Below are 20466 nucleotides of genomic sequence, written 5' to 3'. Positions count from 1 at the left end.
AGATTACAGATCAACTAAAGTTAAACATAATCTAAATATAGGTCAACACAGTAGTATAAGAATATTCATAAAAAAACTTACGGTTTGAAAATTTTTTGCACAAAGTTCTTCAGGTTTAGATGATGAGTAGGGCGATACAGCTTTTGAACTTTCACCATTATAGCATGATTTGATGACCTCCTCCATCCTGCGGTCGATGCTACTCAGTGGATATGCACAAAGAGCTGATTTAAAGCCCCCCTCGTCGCTAAACAGCATAAAAAGAACCTTCTCTCCATCTTTTAACTCCTCACTGGAGCTGAGGTTTTTGAGGAGAGCAAGTCCCGGAGATGCCAGGTACGCAGCCTGTACCTTATGGTAAACGTTCTCTCCGTCTCTGCTACAGTTGAGCTGGAGCTCCGTGTAAGAAAAGTAGCTCTGATCGTTCTCACACAGACGAGCCACAAAGGTGAACCTGCGGGTGTCTGCGGTTCCCAGCGTACGCGAGAACAAAAAGTAGATGTGATTCTTCTCCTTGAAAGCATAGCGGAATTCGTGATAGTAGCGCTGCATTGATGGGCTCATCTGCACAATGGATGATTCAACCACATTCTCAAAAATGTCAAAGTCTGCATGCTGTTCCAGCAGACGTGTGCTCACTAGTTTTAAGCTTTCGGAGGGGCCATAGCCCTGGCCCACCAGGAAGACGCTCAGGTTGTTATTATTATTACGACTGATGCTTGAGATCACCCCCACCACTGGGACAGTTAGGGATCGCGTGGCCACATATGACTTCTCACCTTTAGAGTCACTGAAATACAAGATTTGCTCAACATTACTCAGATTGAGCAGGGAGCAGATACCGCGAAAGATGCTGCCGCACACCACCAGTGAGCCGTTAGCCGGGTTTACCAGCAGCAGCTTGTTAACGTTGTCTGTCTCCTTGGCTTCGGTGCATTGGGATGTGATTGGAGGAGTACAGCCTGGACTGTCTTTTTTAGGGCCCGTGATAGCTACACTTTCTTCTTTTAGATTAGAGTCCAGCTGGTAAATGTGGTTGACGGCGCCCAGATAGAGTCGGCCTGTGCGCGGGTCCTGGGCCACAGAGTTAATGACGGTGCTGGAAGAAAATTGGGTGCGAGGCTGATCACAGTGAAAGCAGGTAACAAACAGCAGCATCAGGAGTGCTGCCAGGCACCACCTCGCCATTTCTAAAAGATAAAAAGGAGAAAATATATATCAGTTGGATGGAAGCATGTGACAATAGGAAAGTTGTCATTACCTGGGTGTCATGTATGCATGTTATTAGGCACTTTATAAGGTATGAAGCATCCCTTTAAAGGATAAAGAGATTATAAAGAAAGAAATGCCGGGGAACGAATGTGTCTTCTTTGACAGGTCGTAGTGCTCTTACTTTTTAATAACTTAATAATAATAATAGTTGGGTTATTTTATCAATGCATGTCGCACTACATTGTTGTATTGTCTTAAAAATTTGCACATCTTTGCCGCTCAGGTGGCGCAGCGTTAAAATACGCTAGCACACCAGAGCTATCATTTTGAACTCGTCGGTTTGAAACTCAGCTCTGCCATCTGGCTGGGCGGCTACATAAACAACGCTTGTCGTTGTTCATACAGGGTGGGAGCCGAAGCCCTCATAAGGTCCTCATAACTGGTGCAATTATGACCTCTGCTGGCCGATTGATGGTGCCTGCACAGAGATGAGGAATAATGCATTGATCAGGGTGTGGCTCTCCATACACAAAGCTGATGCGCATATGAACTCGCCCCGTGCAGTGAAAAGATGCGGTCGGCTACTGCACACGTGTCGGAGGGGGCGTGTGTCAGTCTTGCTCTCCTCAATCAGTGGAAATCAGTAGAGAGGAAGCGTAATGCAATCGAGTAATTTGATGTGACTAGATTGGTAGGAAAATTGAAAAAAAGTGCACATTTTCTATATTTTTATGAATTTTCCACACTCCTGTGGAATGCATAAAGATTCAAATGACCTATTTCAAGCACTAGAAACAAAATTAGCTCCATAAATGCCATAATTTCATTAAGCAATAAATTGCTCCAGAATTATGCAAGTTAATTCCATATTGTCTGTTTTTCATAAGAGCCATTGTACTACAACTGCTACCATCAAAGCTATATATTGTATTGCCAAATCCCTTAGTAATAAACATTCTTGGCTTTTTTTTATTTTACTAAGGCATTAGATACAGTTACAATAATATTTTATTTAGTCTCTCAAAAAAACCTGGCAGTTAAATGGTTCGCAGACTACCTCTCTGATAGGGCCCTGGCTTTGCAGCTATAGAGTGCTGCCTCTGAGGTTCTACTGGTTTACATAAGGGGTCCCACAAGGCTTAGTACTGGGCCCTTAATTATTCACTTTTTATGCTAATGATGGTCATTTACCACTGAAAAGCTTTTGTGTACCTTTAGCATGCATTTGAAGTGCAAGAACAAGAGCATAGAGCATAAGAGCATAAATACACATGTACATTCACTTATGCAAAGTGTAATTATTATTTTTTTTATTTTACTGAGTGTAAATAATTATTTTGTGATTTTTACTCCTATCTTTTTCTCTACTGCTGCTACTACCTCTATTAGAGAGATGCCACACAAAATTTTATTGTACCTGTGTATAGTGACAATAAAGATTCTATTCTAAGAGCAGCTTTATCACTATCTCTAAACAGGTTCCTGAGCTTGACTGGCCTGGCTGCAGTACAGTTCCATCTGTTGAAAATGTATGAAGCACCATGAAGAGTAGAATCAGACAGTGCTGGCTTAAGTCTTGAATTAAGCATGAATTGGCAAAAATTCTTGGCCACTAGAGTTTATCTATGCAACAAACGCATGAAGCCATGACTTTATGGACCTTGCTTTGTGAACAGGGCACAGTCATGCTTAGATAGATAAAAAGATAGATAGATAGATAGATAGATAGATAGATAGATAGATAGATAGATAGATAGATAGATAGATAGATAGATAGATAGATAGATAGATAGATAGATAGATAGATAGATAGATAGATAGATAGATAGATAGATAGATAGATAGATAGATAGATAGATAGATAAAGATAGACAACATAACCAAACATATGCACAAACATAACCAAGATTGAAGGTAATGGAATTACAAGTGCAGGAAGGTGCAGTTCCAAGTATACAGTACATGATACAGATTAAATATAGATTAAATATTAAATATAAAGTGATACGTGAGGAGTATTGCACATGGAATTGGGCCAATATAGCCATATCTATACATCAACATACATATGCATGTGTATGAACAGGACAATAAAATATAAGACATATTTTACTGTCTTGTTGTGTTATTTGATTATTTCTTCTTGAAGTTGTCTTGATGAGTTATCCTTTTTATCGCAATCAAGGAAACAAATAATAATATTATTCTTAATATTAATGTATACATATTAGTTGAAATTAAATACCATACAACATAAAACAAAGAGAGCTTGTAAAATCGCTGGGAATGATACCAAACAACCTGTGTTAGTTTTAGCTCTGCTACACAGAGGACATGTCTGGACATGTTTATCCTATTTAGCAGCATCATTCCATGGCAAAGCGCACTGAAAGGAACATCCAAAATAACAATTAACCATGTGTGTCTGCTCCCAGACCTGTTGTTTAAACTACAATGCATGAAAAATATATTTGAATTATCAGGTTAGTTACATCCACTTGTAGACATATATACTCTACATTCAGTTTGAGTTCAATATACGTTTATTACCGTTTCCTGAAAATGTATTTAAATTTGCGTCATCCACGCTCCTAATAACCGTACTTCAGTCGGATGCCTTTGATAGTCCGAAAAAAAAGCTTCTGGAACAACCACACTGACTGGCAGAATTCAACCATTTTTGTCCACTTATTTGTTGACTGCATTAAGGTTAGAACTTTGAAAAGCCAATTCCAAAGGCTTAATTTTAAACCAATTTAGCCATTCTAAAACCAGCCTATTTGGGCTGGCTGTATTTTGTGTGATTGTCTTGTTTGAACACCAAATTGCTTCCAAGACGTAACCTCCTGAGTAATGGTTTGATGTTTTGCTGAATAAAGGTAGAGCTGAATTTAGTTATTATTTCTTTTCTTGTTATGCCACTTACTTTCAGCAATGAACACTGGCAGCATAACAGCCCCAGCGTCTAATACTTCCATCACTGTGTTTGAAAGTGGGTACAGTGTTTGGTTTAAATGGCTTATCTTTTCTTCTGTAAAAATGTATTTAGGGGCGCTTAGGTGGCAAAACTTATTATGCAAGCCCACCTTCATTGGCGTCTCCATCAGAGACCAACACAGACATGATCGACTATGTCTGGAAAGGAATGGATGAAGCCCGGCAATCTGCAATAGATTGGCACCTTGTCCAGGGTGATTCTGCCTACCGGACCTGTCGCAACTCTGACCAGGATAAAGGGAACACATGGCACCAGGATGCACTATGGGAAGAAGGCAAGCCGGCGGAGGCAGCGTGATGCTTTGGGCAATGTTCTGCTGGGAAACCTTGGGTCCTGCCATCCATGTGGATCTTACTTTAACACGTACCACCTACCTAAGCATTGTTGCAGACCATGTACACCCTTTCATGGAAACGGTATTCCCTGATGGCTGTGGGGTCTTTCAGCAGGATAATGCTCCCTGCCACAGAGCAAAAATGCTTCAGGAATGGTTTGAGGGGCACAAGAACGAGTTTGAGGTGTTGACTTGGCCTCCAAATTCCAGATCTCCAGATATCAATCCAATCGTGCATCTGTGGGATGTGCTGGACAAACAAGTCCGATCCATGGAGGCCCCACCTCACAACTTACAGGAGTTAAAGGATCTGCTGCTAACATCTTGGTGCCAGATACCACAGCACACCTTCAGGGGTCTAGTGGAGTCTATGCCTCGACAGGTCAGGGCTGTTTTGGCAGCAAAAGGAGGACCAACACAATATTAGGAAGGTGGTCATAATGTTATGCCTTATCGGTGTGTATATATGGCCATGAAAAAGTCACCTGCTTTATTAACACTACAGAATGAACTGTTTTTAATAAACTGGAATTTAATAGGTCGCTGGTTCAAGCCCCACCACTGCCAGGTTGCCACTGTTGGGCTCTTGAGCAAGGCCTTTAACTTTCAACTGCTTAGACAATATATATTGTCACAGTACTCTAAGTCCCTTTAGATAAAAGAATCTGCTAAATGACCAAAATGTAAATGTAAATATTCAAACTTCACCTCTGTAGTGGCACAAGTGAGAGTACCATTAATCAAGTATTAGCATTGCCTCTTACAGTAAAAGCACCTTTAGGAAACAAAAGGTAGTACTGCTTGTAGCCTGTTTGAGAAGGTGTGCCACTTGGTACAAAGTCCACAGGGTGAGATTAGAATTAGAAGGAGGCTTTGTTTCTACTTGCTTATTACATAAAGCCAAAGGGCAGCGATACATTCGGATGATTCAGTATTAGCCTTGTGGGAAAAACCCATTCACATACAATGTAGTGCATTCTTTATAAATGATTTAGTATTATTGCTCACACATACGAGCGGCAGTTCTAATGCAGTTTTTATAGCCTTTTTACAGTGTTTTTTGTGATAGCCATATGAGGTATGACTGCGTCACACAAACACACTTTCAGATTAATGCATCTGCATAATACAGCACATGTACACACCAGAGATGTTCACAAGTCACAAAATACAAGTCCGAGTCAAGTCACGAGTCTTTAGGCTAGAGTCCGAGTCAAGTCACAAGTCAATATAATATACACAAAACATATATTGAAAATGTAGCGTAGAAACAAATAAATAATATGTAAGTTGAGATAAAAAAGTATTTTGCTGTTTTACTTAGTGCCTTTACTTTCCTAGGTACCAGTTAAAAGCTTAAACTGACGTTTTGTTTTCATTGCAAATTACGGCACAGCGGCCAAATTCCAAAACACAGCAAAATATCTATAATACTGCTTACCTTAGATTATATTCTTCCATATGCTATTAAATTTATAAGCATGTGTCCCATTAGGAATATAATCCATTATTTTGTAAATGTGCTTATAATTAAAAACCTTCAAACTTTTTCCGGTTGTGGAGTAAAACATTAACTCCTTAGAAAGCCAAACAAACGTTTCATTTCAAACTAAATACATGCAAATAACAGCATTTCTTACTAAAAATTAAAATCAGAAGGTCTGATTGGTTCAAAAAGCGTTTTTTTCAATCATTAGCGCCAATTCTGTAGGAGCGTTCCATTCACATTATCTGTTACTGTGAAGTGCACTACGTATTCCACCATTTTAAGTGAGATTCATATTCAAAGGAGGGAGTAGGGAGCGACGCTTCATCACTATGCAGGAAGCTGGCTGGAGCATTTAGCCATTGGTGCGTTGCAGGTTAAGACGGCCGGAGCATTATTAGAGAGCAGAAAATGACACGATCAGAATTATGTATATATATATATATATATATATATATATATATATATATATATATATATATATATATACAGGGGTTGGACAAAATAACTGAAACACCTGGTTTTAGACCACAATAATGTATTAGTATGGTGTAGGGCCTCCTTTTGCGGCCAATACAGCGTCAATTCGTCTTGGAAATGACATATACAAGTCCTGCACAGTGGTCAGAGGGATTTTAAGCCATTCTTCTTGCAGGATAGTGGCCAGGTCACTACGTGATGCTGGTGGAGGAAAACGTTTCCTGACTCGCTTCTCCAAAACACCCCAAAGTGGCTCAATAATATTTGGATCTGGTGACTGTGCAGGCCATGGGAGATGTTCAACTTCACTTTCATGTTCATCAAACCAATCTTTCACCAGTCTTGCTGTGTGTATTGGTGCATTGTCATCCTGATACACGGCACCGCCATTGGATGCACATGGTCCTCCAGAATGGTTCGGTAGTCCTTGGCAGTGACGCACCCATCTAGCACAAGTATTGGGCCAAGGGAATGCCATGATATGGCAGCCCAAACCATCACTGATCCACCCCCATGCTTCACTCTGGGCATGCAACAGTCTGGGTGGTACGCTTCTTTGGGGCTTCTCCACACCGTAACTCTCCCGGATGTGGGGAAAACAGTAAAGGTGGACTCATCAGAGAACAATACATGTTTCACATTGTCCACAGCCCAAGATTTGCGCTCCTTGCACCATTGAAACCGACGTTTGGCATTGGCACGAGTGACCAAAGGTTTGGCTATAGCAGCCCGGCCGTGTATATTGACCCTGTGGAGCTCCCGACGGACAGTTCTGGTGGAAACAGGAGAGTTGAGGTGCACATTTAATTCTGCCGTGATTTGGGCAGCCGTGGTTTTATGTTTTTTGGATACAATCCGGGTTAGCACCCGAACATCCCTTTCAGACAGCTTCCTCTTGCGTCCACAGTTAATCCTGTTGGATGTGGTTTGTCCTTCTTGGTGGTATGCTGACATTACCCTGGATACCGTGGCTCTTGATACATCACAAAGACTTGCTGTCTTGGTCACAGATGCGCCAGCAAGACGTGCACCAACAATTTGTCCTCTTTTGAACTTTGGTATGTCACCCATAATGTTGTGTGCATTGCAATATTTTGAGCAAAACTGTGCTCTTACCCTGCTAATTGAACCTTCACACTCTGCTCTTACTGGTGCAATGTGCAATTAATGAAGATTGGCCACCAGACTGGTCCAATTTAGCCATGAAACCTACCACACTAAAATGACAGGTGTTTCAGTTATTTTGTCCAACCCCTGTATATATATAATTGTCACACACAACTAATGTTGCTGAGTTTTGTTGTCCACAAGTCATTTTTCACGTGCGACTCAGGTCCCTGGTACACACACACGCACACACATTGACAGAGATTTCCTGTACACTGCATTCTTACAGCAAAGCCTTTTCACGTACATAAATACCACATACTAATCATACTAATGCACACCCTAATCTGAAAGAAATTCCAATAGGTTTGAGGGTGTTTCTTTCAACCAGTACAAACGTACATGCTTGGTTACGAAACACTTATTACCCAAAAAGCAGAAAAACAGGTGCTATGTAACTGTCAAAGTTTTGCACACCCCCGTATGGAGCTAACTAAGCAGAGTTTAATCTGAACAGAGACCTGGTTTACACTAGGTTGTTTTATTAAGCTTGAGTATTAGGATTGTAATCCATATGAGACTGCACCAGCTTTAAATCTGACCCTATTAAGCTTGATATTTCTCTGCATTTTGGTCATTCCGCGGAATTGGTGCCATTTCTGTCCCCAGGACATTATATGTATAAATGTATATAAAAATTAACTTTAAAATGCATTGTGTCCTGCACATTGATCTAATTGCACATTTAGGATATAAAATTTAAAATTCCATATACCACTGGAAAAAAAAAATTTTTTCATGCCCACACATTCATGTTTAAAATTCCTTTTTAAAAAGGTTGGCCTCATCATTGTTCAAAAAAGCTTTTACAGTTTTTTAAATGCTCTTCAGTCGTCTATATTGATATTCAGCATTACAGGGTAAGTGACAGAAAAATCACACTAACCTTATTCTGATGATTTGCTCTGAATGGTGCCAGACAGGTTTATGTAGTCTGGACAATAGCTGCTGATACCAATTCTCAAACAGGCTTTCAAGTGTTCATCAGTAAGGGTGGACTGATATTTAGACTTAATTATTTTTATGTGGAAAAAGGCTGATTCATCCAAAAAATTCTGGCAGTCAAATATGTGGCACATTTTCGTATGTTTGGATATTTTACCTCAGCCAGCAAGTTCTAAAATTGTCCAGCAGAGGCCCTTGACTTCATAATGTCAGATTGTAAGGTTAAAATTTGTCCGTCAGCTTCTTCCACATATGAACCGTGTCGGTCGTCTTTGCATTGGTCTTGCCCGAATCAAACCGTTTTTGGTTTCTTTGTGATTGGCTGCACACTCATCTTTACAAACAGTGTAGGTTACAAAAGGAAAAATGCATAAATGGCGCAAACTGATGAATGAAAACTTTCTAGTGTTAGTGTGTGTTGTGCTGGTATGAGTGGCCAATGAGTGATCAATGGGCAATGTGTGTAGAAACAAGGAGGTGGTTTTAATGTTATGGCTGATTGGTGTATTCATCCTTCTTAAAAGTTTGAAGGCCACTAGAAGACCAAAAGTAAGTTCTCCCTTTTTCCCCCTGTATGTTGGATAATATTGTACTCTGACTGATAGTTACTCTTAATGTACATTCCTGTTACCTTCATTTTTTTCTTAGTTGTTATTTTAAAAATACATTTTTGATAAATCACTAGACTGTGCCCAGTGTTCTCATGCTTTTAGCATGAACTCCATGATGCTATATTTCATATTTAACATTCTATGTTAAAAACTCAGTTCTGTTACTTTCAGTCCTGTTACTCATATACAAGCATCTTCCAGTTAGAAACCTGAAAAATGAAACAAAGTTGCCTGAGATTGACCAGTACAAATTCTGAGTAGTTAAGTATGTGTGTTACTAGACACAGTGTTTAACAAAGATAACAAACAAATGGCACCCATTCGGTGGAATGGCCCAACTACACTTAATAGTGGATTACAGCTGTAGACACACATAGTCTACGCTGGGTCACCATCGCTTGTGTATCGCGTGTCTCAAACATGCAGTACAGAGATGATGAATGGGGTAGGGTTTCTTTTTTAATGAGTGACCCTGGCGTGTGAAAAGCAAGTGAGAGGACAGGGTGGAACCTAAAATGATGTTCCAAGCATAATAAGCAGGATAACAAAAAGCTTTCTAAACCATTCCAGAAAAGGGCTTTGTCACCCCTTAATTACATTAAAATGCATTCAGGAAGGATCTAAAGCTTGAAGAGAAAAGGATGGCTGGGTTTCTTAGGCCTGTGTTAAATCCTTAGAGATCTAGGACTATTGTGTAGTCCAGAATCAATACTAATTCTGATCCAGAAAACAGACTCAGAGCTGTTTTTATTAAGAATGATATGTGAAGGTTAAAATAAAAACAGACCTATTTTGGCAGACCTATTTTCCAGTGGTTCTGGTTTTGAAAGAGCGTTTGGCCAAATTTACTTTCGGCACAACATTCACTAGCTTCATTTTTATGTTTTACCACCAATTTATCCTGGTCAAGGTTGCCTTGTCCATCCCCAACCCCTCACACACAGCCAATCATGTCTGTATGCAGAAGGCCGACTAGTTGACAGCACAGCTGGGAATTAAAACCGCAAATTGCAGCGGCAGTGGGAGAACACAATTTACAGCTCTGCCACTGAGCACCTTAAATAATATCATTAGCATATACAAGTGCTTTTTTTGTACAAAGAAGTGTGAGATCTAATAATTCAGCCACAGAAAAATGCTTTCTGAAATCCCTAGACTTTAATGGCAAGCCATAAATCAAAATGTGAATTAATCAGCTTGTGATCAGCAAGCGTAAGTGTTGGGAAAAGCTAGGGGGATGCACTTACCCCATTTATTTTATCAAGAGCTGTTTCTAAATTAAAGCACTGGCCAGGAATTCCAGCCAATGTGTTTGCCAAAATGATCCACCACTGTAGTGCAGTTAGAAAGCAGCTTTGAATTAGCTCCTAATATACACTGATCAGCCAGCCATAACATTAAAACCACCTCCTTGTTTCTACACTCACTGTCCATTTTATCAGCTCCACTTACCACATAGGAGCACTTTGTAGTTCTACAATTACTGACTGTAGTTCATCTGATTCTCTGCATGCTTTGTTAGACCCCTTTCATGCTGTTCTTCAATGGTCAGGACCCCCACAGGACCACTATTTGGGCGGTGGATCATTCTCAGCACAGTAGTGCCATTGACGTGGTGGTGGTGTGTTAGTGTGTGTTGTGCTGGTGTAAGTAGATAAGACACAGCAGTAGCACTGATGGAGTTTTTAAACCACTGATGAAGGTCTAGAAGATGACCAACTCAAACAGCAGCAATAGATGAGCGATCGTCTCTGACTTTACATCTACAAGATGGACCTGCTAGGTAGGAGTGTCTAATAGAGTGGACAGTGTGTGGACACGGTATTTAAAAACTCCAGCAGCATTGCTGTGTTTGATCCACTCATACCAGCACAACACACACTAACACACCACCACCATGTCATTTTCACTGCAGTGCTGAGAATCATCCACCACCTAGATAATACCAGCTCTGTAGTGGTCCTGTGGGGGTCCTGACCATTAAAGAACAGGGTGAAAGCAGGCCAAAAAGGTATGTAGAGAAATAGATTCTTCTAAATAAAAATACATCGAAATGTAAATCATGTACCCCTATTTGTGATCAGCTAGCATAAGTGTTCGGCTGTACTCTAGCCTCTGTTATTTATCATGTCAGAAATTAGCAATAGTATTAGAATTAAATTAGCATACTGCATTTCTCTTCCTTCTCACTGCTCTGTGATTGCTTGCTCTGGCCTATGATGAAACAGGAGTCGTTTTACACCCTTGCCAAGCCAGTAAATGGTCTACAGTCAAAACAGCACTTGTGGAATGCAGTTATCTTAGCTAAAGGAACTGGAGATCAAGACACAATAGCAGGCTATGTGAAAAGCCTTAAATGGGTCTGAAGAATTTTGTTTGTCGGTAGACAAAACACGACAGAAAAAGCAGTCCTGGCATTTCCATGCTGGCTTTAAATCCTAAACTCTGAATATTAGTTGGGGGAGGGGGTAACCTATTGACTTATAATTCAAAAATTGACTTATAAAATCAATTGCAATTGCATTATCAGCAGTTTATTCAACCTCACACAGACTCAGAGAATGTTATATATCAGGGGGCATAGCAGAGTGAAGTACAGAAAGTCATCAGTATAGGAATGCATTGATCTTGTCAGAAGTGTGTGATCTTGTGTGTGTGTGTGTGAGATTTATTGATCTCTAGTAGACTCTTCTTCCTGCTCAGGTCCACAGTGGATTCAGCGCTTTCCCAGAAAAAAAAAACTCACTGCAAGCGCTGGTCAGACCTGTCATGAACTTTGCATGAACTCTCATCATCATGATCTGTCCACTTTATACTATATACAGTGGGGCCAAAAAGTATTTAGTCAGCCACTGATTGTGCAGGTTCTCCTACTTAGAAAGAGGAGAGAGATCTGTAATTTTCATCATAGGTACACTTCAACAAAATGAGAAAAAAAATCCAGGAAATCACATTGTAGGATTTTTAAAGAATTTATTTGTAAATTATGGTGGAAAATAAGTATTTGGTCAATAACAAACAAGCAAGATTTCTGGCTCTCACAGACCTGTAACATCTTTAAGAAGCTCTTCTGTCCTCCACTCGTTACCTGTATTAATGGCACCTGTTTGACCTCGTTATCTGTATAAAAGACACCTGTCCACAGCCTTAAACAGTCAGACTCCAAACTCAACCATGGCCAAGACCAAAGAGCTGTCGAAGGACACCAGGAAGAAAATTGTAGACCTGCACCAGGCTGGGAAGAGTAAATCTACAATAGGCAAGCAGGTTGGTGTGAATAAATCAACTGTGGGAGCAATTGTAAGAAAATGGAAGACATACAAGACCATTGATAATCTTCCTCGATCTGGGGCCCCACGCAAGATCTCATCCCGTGGGGTCAAAATGATCATGAGAACGGTGAGCAAAAATCCCAGAACTATACAGAGGGACCTGATGAATGACCTGCAAAGAGCTGGGACCAAAGTAACAAAGGCTACCATCAGTAACACACTACGCCGAGAGGGACTCAAATCCTGCAGTGCCAGGCGTGTCCCCCTGCTTAAGCCAGTACATGTCCAGGCCCGTCTGATGTTTGCCAGAGAGCATATGGATGATCCAGAAGAGGATTGGGAGAATATCATGTGGTCAGATGAAACCAAAATGGAACTTTTTGGTAAAAAAACTCAACTCGTCGTGTTTGGAGGAAGAAGAAAAACCCAAGAACACCATACCTACTGTGAAGCATGGGGGTGGAAACATCATGCTTTGGGGCTGTTTTTCTGCAAAGGGGACAGGACGACTGATCCGTGTTAAGGGAAGAATGAACGGGGCCATGTATCGTGAGATTTTAAGCCAAAACCTCCTTCCATCAGTGAGAGCATTGAAGATGGAACGTGGCTGGGTCTTCCAGCATGACAATGATCCCAAACACACCGCTCGGGCAACGAAGGAGTGGCTCCGTAAAAAGCATCTCAAGGTCCTGGAGTGGCCTAGCCAGTCTCCAGACCTCAACCCCATAGAAAATTTGTGGAGGGAGTTGAAAGTCTGTGTAGCCCAGCGACAGCCCCAAAACATGACATCTCTAGAGGAGATCTGCATGGAGGAATGGGCCAAAATACCAGCTACAGTGTGTGCAAACCTGGTGAAGACTTACAGGAAACGTTTGACCTCTGTCATTGCCAACAAAGGTTATGTTACAAAGTATTGAGTTGAATTTTTGTTATTGACCAAATACTTATTTTCCACCATAATTTACAAATAAATTCTTTAAAAATCCTACAATGTGATTTCCTGGATTTTTTTTCTCATTTTGTCTCTCATAGTTGAAGTGTAGCTATGATGAAAATTACAGACCTCTCTCATCTTTCTAAGTAGGAGAACCTGCACAATCAGTGGCTGACTAAATACTTTTTGGCCCCACTGTAGTTTAACGATCATTTGGATCAACTGGGTTTGATCATTGCCCCCTGAATGTTCTCTTCATATCTTTGTAGGTTTCCACTGGGTAAACTGGTTTTCTTCTACATTCAAAAAATTCACAAAAAAATGGCTGTTCTAAATTGCCCTTGGGTGTGGGTGTGAGTGAATGAGTGGGGTGAGTAAGCGGGCAAGCAGGGGTGTGCACTCTACACACACACCTGCCACCAGGTGAAGGCTATGGATGACCATGTCTCACATAGCATTTTTTTTTTTTTTTTTCATTTTTACTCTTTGTTGTTATTATTTGTTACTGTTTTTTTAAATATATGTAACTATATAGAATCACTTTGTAGTTCTACAATTACTGACTGTAGTCCATCTGTTTATCTACATACTTTTTTAACTTCCTTTTACTCTGTTCTTCAATGGTCAGGACTCCCACAAGACCACCACAGAGCAGGTATTATTTAGGTGGTGGATCATTCTCAGCACTGCAGTGACACTGACATGGTGATGGTGTGTTAGTGTGTGTTGTGCTGGTTTGAGTGGATAAGACACAGCAATGCTGCTGGAGTTTTTAAACACCTCACTGTCCCTGCTGGACTGAGAATAGTCCATCAACCAAATATATCCAGCCAACAGTGCCTTGTGGGCAGTGTCCTATGACTACTGATGAAATTCTAGAAGATGACCAACTCAAATATCAGCAATAGATGAGCGATCGTCTCTGACTTTACATCTACAAGGTGGACCAACTAGGTAAGAGTGTCTAATAGAGTGGACAGTGAGTTTAAAAACTCCAGCAGCGCTGCTGTGTTATCCACTCATAAGTAGGTAAGTAGGTAGGTAGGTATTTTAGCTGTTTTGCGCTGTGTTTACACAATGGTTATATTCACAGCAGAAAAGTGTAGGTAATTTTTATAGAAGCTCACGGTCTGATGTCCACAGACTTTTGACCATACAAAGGCAACATCTGCCTCTAACCTAAATACCCATATTTACACATAAATGTTCTTGTTCCCACACACACATACACACAATCATCACTATTAGTAGAACAAATGGAACAGCAGATATACTAATTGAATTTGACTCTTTGTGCTGAGTTAGAATTAGCTCACTGCTCCAGTGGGTTGGAATACATAACGCCTTTCCTAGCACTAGTTTATCAGAAGTGCTTCAGAGAGCAGGAGGACACTTTGGAGAGCCTGAAACATGCATGTTTTTTAGGAACTTGCAGTGTTTGCTTAGTTTGTAATAGCAGTGTTTGGTACTAGCTTCAGTAGGTAGGTAGGTGAGTGGGTGGGTGAAAGGATTAATGGGATTTAAAATAGACAGTCCAACCAGCTTATGGTCAGATAGTAAATGTAATTAAAGTCAGTAAGAATTGCTTAAGCTTTACTACTGGGCACAGAACATTGGGGAAAGGTAAGCAAGGAAGAGATTAATACTTTTGGTCCACCACAGCACAAAGGTCAGACTTGCAATTAGTAGGAAAACATAGTCAGTTTTCTGGTAAAGGGCTAATTGGGTTACTTTGGGTTAAAATGTCATAACTGTAGCAGTAAATTAGTAGTAATTTATTCATGAGTATGACAAAACAAGCATTTCCAAAAAGGTTGGATGTTTCCTAAAATGCAATGAAGAGAAGATTTGATTTGTTAATTCCCTTGATTTGTTATATAACTGTTAAAAGTAAAAAGTAAAGATTTTTACACTCCAACAAAGCTGGGACAGATGCATGTTTAGCACTGTGTTCCATCAGCTTTACTATTGATGATATTTGTAATGGTTTGGAAACTGAGGACACTAATTGTTACAGTAAGCCAATTTTTGTCTATTCTTGCTCGATACAAAACTTCAGTCTGTGATCACCTGCGTCTGATTCTTCTCTTCATGCTGCACCATATATTGGCAGGCCAGCCAAGCACACACATTCCGTGTCTATGAAGCCAAATTGTTGTAGCACGTACAAAATGAGGCCGGGCAAAGGACGACCTTCATGGTAGTATGAGTGCCTCTAAAATCCCAACATACACCTCCGCGTGGTACCTTCACACATATGCAAGTCACTCATGCCATGAGCACTGATACACCTCTATACAATAACAGATGTCTGCTTTTGAACCTTGTACTGATAACAGTCTGGATGGTTCTTTCATCTTTGGTACAGAAAGTTAACTTTCTTTATCCTGAAAACAAGCTGAACTGTAGACTCATATGACCACAGCACATGTTTCCACTGTCCTTCAGAACATCTGAGATGAGCGTGGGCCTGGATAGCATAGAAGCATTTCTGCATAGAATCACTGTATGGCTTTCTTTTTGTGTAGTAGAGTTTTAGGTTTCATTTCTTCATGCAATGGTGGAATGTGTTGAGTGACAATTGTTTTCAGAAGTACTCCTAAGCCAATGTGGCTATATTTATCACAGTAGCATGACAGTTTCTCATGTAATATTATCTAAGAGCTAAAGGATCATACACATTAAACAGTGGCTTCCAGCGTTTTGCTTCAAAGATTTCCCAGATCCCTTCACAATATTATGAACAGTAAATTGGATTGGCAATTCTCTCCTGGCACAAATTGGTAAGTCAGAGCCAATCATTGCTTGTAAAGACTGATCCTTTGGTTAATCTTAATCTTATGATTCCCTCACCTGTTACCAATTCACATGCTTATTGTGGAATGATGTAACTTGAATGTTCTATAAATTTAACTCTTATTTTGCCTTAGTGAGTCTCAATTTTTGGAATGTATTGCAGGCATCAAATTCTAAATATGTTTATTTTCACAAAATGTTGATCAGTGAAATCGTTTAAAATCTTTTCTCTTCACTTTTGACAGTTAAATAAAGATTCAAGAGAAATAACAAATCACACATTGTTCTTTTTACTGCATTGTACACAATGTCCCAACTTTTTTCGAAAATGTGGTTTGTAAAAAAAAATCTTAAAAACAGTATTTTTGTTTGAGCAGTGGAGGACCCAGGTTCAACCTCTGGTCATTACACATGTGAATTGTATTTGTATTGGACCTCTAACCAGTTTCCTTCTGTCTATTTATTTGTGGTCAGTTGATGTAGACTGCGGTTCTTTTTACCAAACATAATTTAGGTTAGCCAGAGCACTTTTTTAAGTGAAGGGCAGCCTTTAAAGGTTATTATGATTGGCTTTTGAAATATGGCTTGAATTAGGACTTCAGAACTAAAATTAAACACTAAATCACTGTAAAATAAAAAGGACCAACTCACAGACTTACTGCATACACTTGAGAAATAGCAGTTATGTAATAGACAATCCCAACAAGTTTTCCTGTTAAAAGGAAATTACAACCTCAAATCAGAAAAAGTTGAGACAGTATGGGAAATGCAAAAAAAATAAAAACACAGTGTTCCTTCCATTTACTTTGACTTTTATTTGATTGCAGACAGTCTAAACCCAAGATATTTCATGTTTTATCTGCTCAACTTCATTTAATTTATTAATAAACACCCATTCCTGCATTTCAGGCCTGCACATTCCAAAAAGAAGTTGGGACGAGGGCAATTCAGGGCTAATAATGAGGTGAAAAAACTAAATAATTATGTGATTCCAAACAGGTGATGTCAACAGGTTATTGTAATCATGGTTTGATACAAAAGCAGCATCCAGGAAAGGCTGATTCTTTGATGAGCAAAGATGACCAGAGGATCTCCAGTTTGTCAACAAATGCGTGAGAAAATTATAAAAATGTTTAAAAACAATGTACCTCAAATAAATATTGGAAGGGATTTGCATATTTCTCCCTCTACAGTGCATAATATCAATAAACCATTCAAGGAATCAGGAGGAATTTCAGTGAATAAAGGCCGAGGGCGCAAGCTTAAGCTGAACGTCTGTGATCTTCAATCCATCAGATGGCACAGCATCAAGAACCGCCACTCAGCAATAGCTGATATAACCACATGGGTGAGGGATTACTTTAGCAAACCTTTGTCAAGCACTACAATACAGAGTTACCTGCACAAATGCCACTTACAACTGTACTGTGCAAAAAAGAAGCCTTATGTTAACCATGTCCAGAAGCGGCGTGAAAAGGAATGGCAACATTACAAAGTGGTAAATGCTTTACTGTCCCAACTTTTTTTGAAATGTGTTGCAGGCCTGAAATGCAGGAATGGATGTTTATTGATAAATGAAATGAAGTTGAGCAGATAAAACATGAAATATCTCAGGTTCATCCTGTCTGCAATCAAATAAAAGTCAAAGTAAATGTTAAGAAACTCTTTTTCTGATTTGGGGTTGTACATGCAATTGCTACAATATTTTATTCAAAACTATTTTTTTCTTGTCTGGTAAACAGTCAAAGAGCCTCTTGTCTTGCACCCTCACCCCTTTCTATTTACATGAAATGGTTTAACCCACCCTCAAACTAGGTATAAATGGTACTTGCTGCAAATGAAGTGTGGAGCACCATGTCTCATTTTAAAGAGAAAATCTCTGTATGTCTGTACAGTGTCATATTTTCAGGGTTGACATGGCCTGGGGTGATGTCTCCTAATGTGATATCTTTTCATTGGGCCTAAAATCTCTGACAACGTCCCTGAGGGGCATGATTGCAGACCATGAATATGTTTTTTTACGATACTTAAGCTGATTTATACTCCAATATGGTTATGGTCCATCAGGCACATCAACATATAATTTTTTATGACTGTTTTATTTCTTTTAATATTTTTCCCTAGATTAATATATAAGAAACAGCATACAAAGCAGACATCAAATCAGCTCATTTTTAAGCTCAGTTGTCAAAAGTTTACAAGTCTACTTTAGAGCTATCCTCTTATAAAGAACGAATGCACACTTGCCACCCAATCAGAAATAAGAGGTTTAGAAGATTCTTTGTCTAATGACATTCAGATTGACTTTATAATACAGTATAACATGCTTCACTTTCATATGTAACAGGACACCATCAAACAGAATTGTTGAAACAATGTAATTAAAGCAACTGTCACGTAAGACTCAAAAACATGTGCCTAAGTGATGCCCAAAAAGCCCCTCACTCTACCAAAACATTTATTGCTCAAATACAAACATGGTAAACTATCTTATTAAATGATTAACAGCTAATACTATGAATACTATGGGTGCAGGGAAAACACTGTCTACTGTTGTAGTTCACCTTGTAACCACTAGAGCCAAGATTCCACTTAATGCCTTATGGGCAAATATCAATACAACTATAATAAGTAATCAAACCATATTTCAAGTAGAGGTCACATGATTTAAAAATGCCATAAATAAATGACTGGCTAGAGTAAGGAAAAATTACACTGCAGGGCCAAATGTTTGTGGACACCTGACTATGAAGTTGTTGGACAGTCCATTCAAAAACCATTGGCATGGTGTTCCACAATATTTTGCAATGTGTAGGGGGAATTAAGTATTAATAGCATTTGTTCCAATACATCCCAAAAGTGTTCAATAGGGTTGGTATGCCACACCTAACTTGTCAAACCATTTTTATGGACCTTTAGTGAATTCAGTGAATTCTAGCATGGTACCGTGATAGGATGTGCACATGAGCTTTAAGCTTCATGTGGCCTTCAGATTAGCTGAAGAACAGTGTGTAGAGAGCTTCATGGAATGGGTTTCCATGGTCGAGCAGCTGCATCCAAGCCTTACATCACCAAGCGCAATGCAAAGTGTCAGATGCAGTGGTGTAAAGCACGCCGCCACTGGACTCTAGAGCAGTGGAGACGTGTTCTCTGGAGTGATGAATCACACTTCTCCGTCTGGCAATCCGATGGACAAGTCTGGGTTTGGCGGTTGCCAGGAGAACGAGTTTGTTGGAGGGGGAATTATGGTGTGGGGTTGTTTTTCAGGAGTTGGGCTTGGCCCCTTAGTTCAAGTGAAAGGAACTCTTAATGCTTCAGCATACCAAGAGATTTTGAACAATTGCATGCTCCCAACTGTGTGGGAACAGTTTGGGGATGGCCCATTCTTGTTTCAACATGACTGCACACCAGTGCACAAAGCAAGGTCCATAAAGACATGGACGAGCGAGTTTGGTGTGGAAGAACTTCACTGGTCTGCAACCCGATAGAACACCTTTGGGATGAATTAAAGCGGAGACTGCGAGCCAGACCTTCTCGTCCAACATCAGTGTCTGACCTCACAAATGTGCTTCTAGAACAATGGTCAAAAATTCCCATAAACACACTCCTAAACCTTGTGGAAAGCCTTCCCAGAAGAGTTGAAGCTGTTATAGCTGGGTGGGCCGACATCATATTAAATCCATCCTATGGATTAAGAATGGGATATCACTCAAGTTCATATGCATGTGAAGGCAGACGAGCGAATACTTTTGGCAATATAGAGTGTGTAAATATATATATATATACATATTATATATATAAATATATATATATATATACAGTGTATCACGAAAGTGAGTACACCCCTCACATTTCTGCAAATATTTCATTATATCTTTTCATGGGACAACACTATAGACATGAAACTTGGATATAACTAAGAGTAGTCAGTGTACAACTTGTATAGCAGTGTAGATTTACTGTCTTCTGAAAATAACTCAACACACAGCCATTAATGTCTAAATAGCTGGCAACATAAGTGAGTACACCCCACAGTGAACATGTCCAAATTGTGCCTAAAGTGTCAATATTTTGTGTGACCACCATTATTATCACTGCCTTAACCCTCCTGGGCATGGAATTCACCAGAGCTGCACAGGTTGCTACTGGAATCCTCTTCCACTCCTCCGTGATGACATCACGGAGCTGGTGGATGTTAGACACCTTAAACTCCTCCACCTTCCACTTGAGG

General features: G+C 39.8%; 1 protein-coding gene across 1 annotated transcript in view; it reads right to left on the bottom strand.

Moving 5' to 3' along the window:
* The window catches only part of plxnb2a.1 (plexin b2a, tandem duplicate 1), a 152005-nt gene that overhangs the window by 51358 nt on the left and 80181 nt on the right, over positions 1–20466 (bottom strand). Inside the window, exon 3 of the mRNA XM_062994710.1 lies at positions 82–1190. Coding sequence (XP_062850780.1) covers positions 82–1188 — 1107 coding nt within the window. The 5' untranslated portion in view covers positions 1189–1190. The remainder of the gene's footprint in view (positions 1–81; positions 1191–20466) is intronic.

Source organism: Trichomycterus rosablanca, chromosome 1 (assembly GCF_030014385.1).
Source record: "Trichomycterus rosablanca isolate fTriRos1 chromosome 1, fTriRos1.hap1, whole genome shotgun sequence".
Lineage (NCBI taxonomy): Eukaryota > Metazoa > Chordata > Actinopteri > Siluriformes > Trichomycteridae > Trichomycterus > Trichomycterus rosablanca.
This window is presented reverse-complemented; position numbering and strand designations above follow the sequence as displayed.